General features: G+C 60.8%; 1 protein-coding gene across 1 annotated transcript in view; it reads right to left on the bottom strand.

Moving 5' to 3' along the window:
• Window positions 1-6: 6 nt before the first annotated feature.
• Window positions 7-1766, bottom strand: part of LOC112121172 (deoxyhypusine synthase) — a gene marked incomplete at its 3' end in the record, with an annotated part of 3820 nt that continues 2060 nt past the window's right edge. The window contains exons 5-8 of the mRNA XM_026661554.1: window positions 1614-1700; window positions 892-997; window positions 390-493; window positions 7-122 (exon numbers count right to left, since the gene is read on the bottom strand). Of these exons, the coding sequence (XP_026517339.1) occupies window positions 7-122; window positions 390-493; window positions 892-997; window positions 1614-1700 (413 nt within the window). The remainder of the gene's footprint in view (window positions 123-389; window positions 494-891; window positions 998-1613; window positions 1701-1766) is intronic.

The following is a 1766-nucleotide window of genomic DNA, read 5'->3' as shown; positions in this document are numbered from 1 at the left end:
ACGGGCTTGGCGTCCATGCGGATCTTCCCCCAGGACACCGCCTCGTCTGGCCGGGCCCCCGAGTCGGAGCCGTCGAACTCCTGTGCCGTGTTAACGTAGACGGCGTAGTCAGCCCCATTCCTCTGCAAGGCGAAGAGAGAGGGAGCATGACCCCAGGGTGGGTTTCTCCCAGCCCCCTTCCCAAGCAGGACAGGGGGAGGGAATGTGCAGTTTGAGGTGATCAATTTAATCCCCCAAATGAATGTTGGACCTAAAGCTATTGCAGGGCTCTTAGATACACCTGGGTTAACACACACGAGCCGAGCCAGCGGGGGGCAGCAGGCAGGCAGGCCCGCCCAAGCCCAGCCAGCGGGGACACACCCACCATCCCAGCCCGAGCCCTTCCTCACCATCAGGTTGGCATTGGCGATGTGGTGTTTGACCAGGCCCCCTCCCAGGATGATCATGCCCGTCTTCTTGGCGAAGATGGCCTGGGTGTTGATCAGCCGGAGATCTGCCGAGAAAAAGAGACCACGGTGACCCCCTTCTTCCTGCCGCCTGCTCCCACCCAGGAAGAGAACCCAGGAGTCCTGCCCCGCCCCCTCCCCTGCCTTAACCATTAAATCCCACTGCCCTCCCCGAGCTGGACTAGAACAAAGGAGCCCCTCTGCGCCTTGTCTGGGGTGGGGGGTCTCAGCAGGGGGACAATCTGTACGCTCTGTGGTAATGCAGGGAGGGTTCCCTAGAGCTCGATTTGAAGGGGGTCCCCCACACACACTAGGAATTCCCCAGCACTGCAGGCATTGGGCCTGCGATTCCTGCCCAGTCTAAGCCAGGGGGCTGGGAGCGGGGCGCTGAGCAATCAGAATCCTGCAGAGAAAGGCCCATGCCTGGGGGGAAGGAGACAATCACCTTCCACAATGTCCAGCACCAAACCGGGGTTCTTGTAGGAGTGGAAGAAGATCATGTCCCCCAGGGATCCGTCCGTCAGGGCCGGGCTCAGCACCGGGATGTTGTTCTGCAAAGGGGCACATGAGTGGGGCAGGGAGCGTGGGGCAGGGCAGAGGAGACGGGAGGGGGAGTTTGGGTTAGTTCCACCTGTGGCAATTGATTGGGTGGGCTGAGGGTAGAACACCACCCTTGGGGGTGGGAGGGTCTCCCTCAAAGTAGCATTTGTGGAGGAGCAGGGCCACTATATTATGGTAGAGCCTAGAACCCCCCTCCTCCCCCGACTAAGATCAGGGCCCCTGTTGTGTCAGGTGCTGCATGGACATATAGCAAGAGATGGGAGAGATTTGTTCCCCCCGTGATGGGGGGGGGGGGCGCTGCAGATTGGCCCCCCCACGCGGAAGGGCTGAAGCCCCGGGGAACAAGCTGCTGATCCCCCCCCCCCAGACCGGGTGGAACCCAGGGGGACGTGGCCGATTTCTGAGTCATTATCTAGCCTGCTCTTAAAGGGGCAGCGCTCCAACCAGCCGGTCACCCAGGCTCTCCCAGAGAGGGAGGGGCGGGGGTAGATGGCAGTATGGTTCAGCTAACAGTCAAATCCTAGCCCGGAAAAGGTTAGCCAGAACCCCAGTGGGGAAATGAACAGGATCCCCGCAAATCCCCCCCCCCCCCCCAAAAAAACTGACCTTCTGTGCCCAGTAATAGATCGATTCAGGGTTGTTTATTTCCTTGCCCAGCCGTGCGATCATCTTGGACGGGGTCCACTTCACACCCTGCAGGACCCAAGGGCCAAAGCTGTGGTGAAACCACCCCCTCCTGCCTGGGTGACCCGACCCGAC

Source organism: Terrapene carolina, unplaced genomic scaffold (genome assembly GCF_002925995.2).
Source record: "Terrapene carolina triunguis isolate 2854851 unplaced genomic scaffold, T_m_triunguis-2.0 Scaffold10318, whole genome shotgun sequence".
NCBI lineage: Eukaryota > Metazoa > Chordata > Testudines > Emydidae > Terrapene > Terrapene triunguis.
Note: the sequence above shows the minus strand (reverse complement) of the source record. Positions and strands in the feature narration are given on the sequence as shown.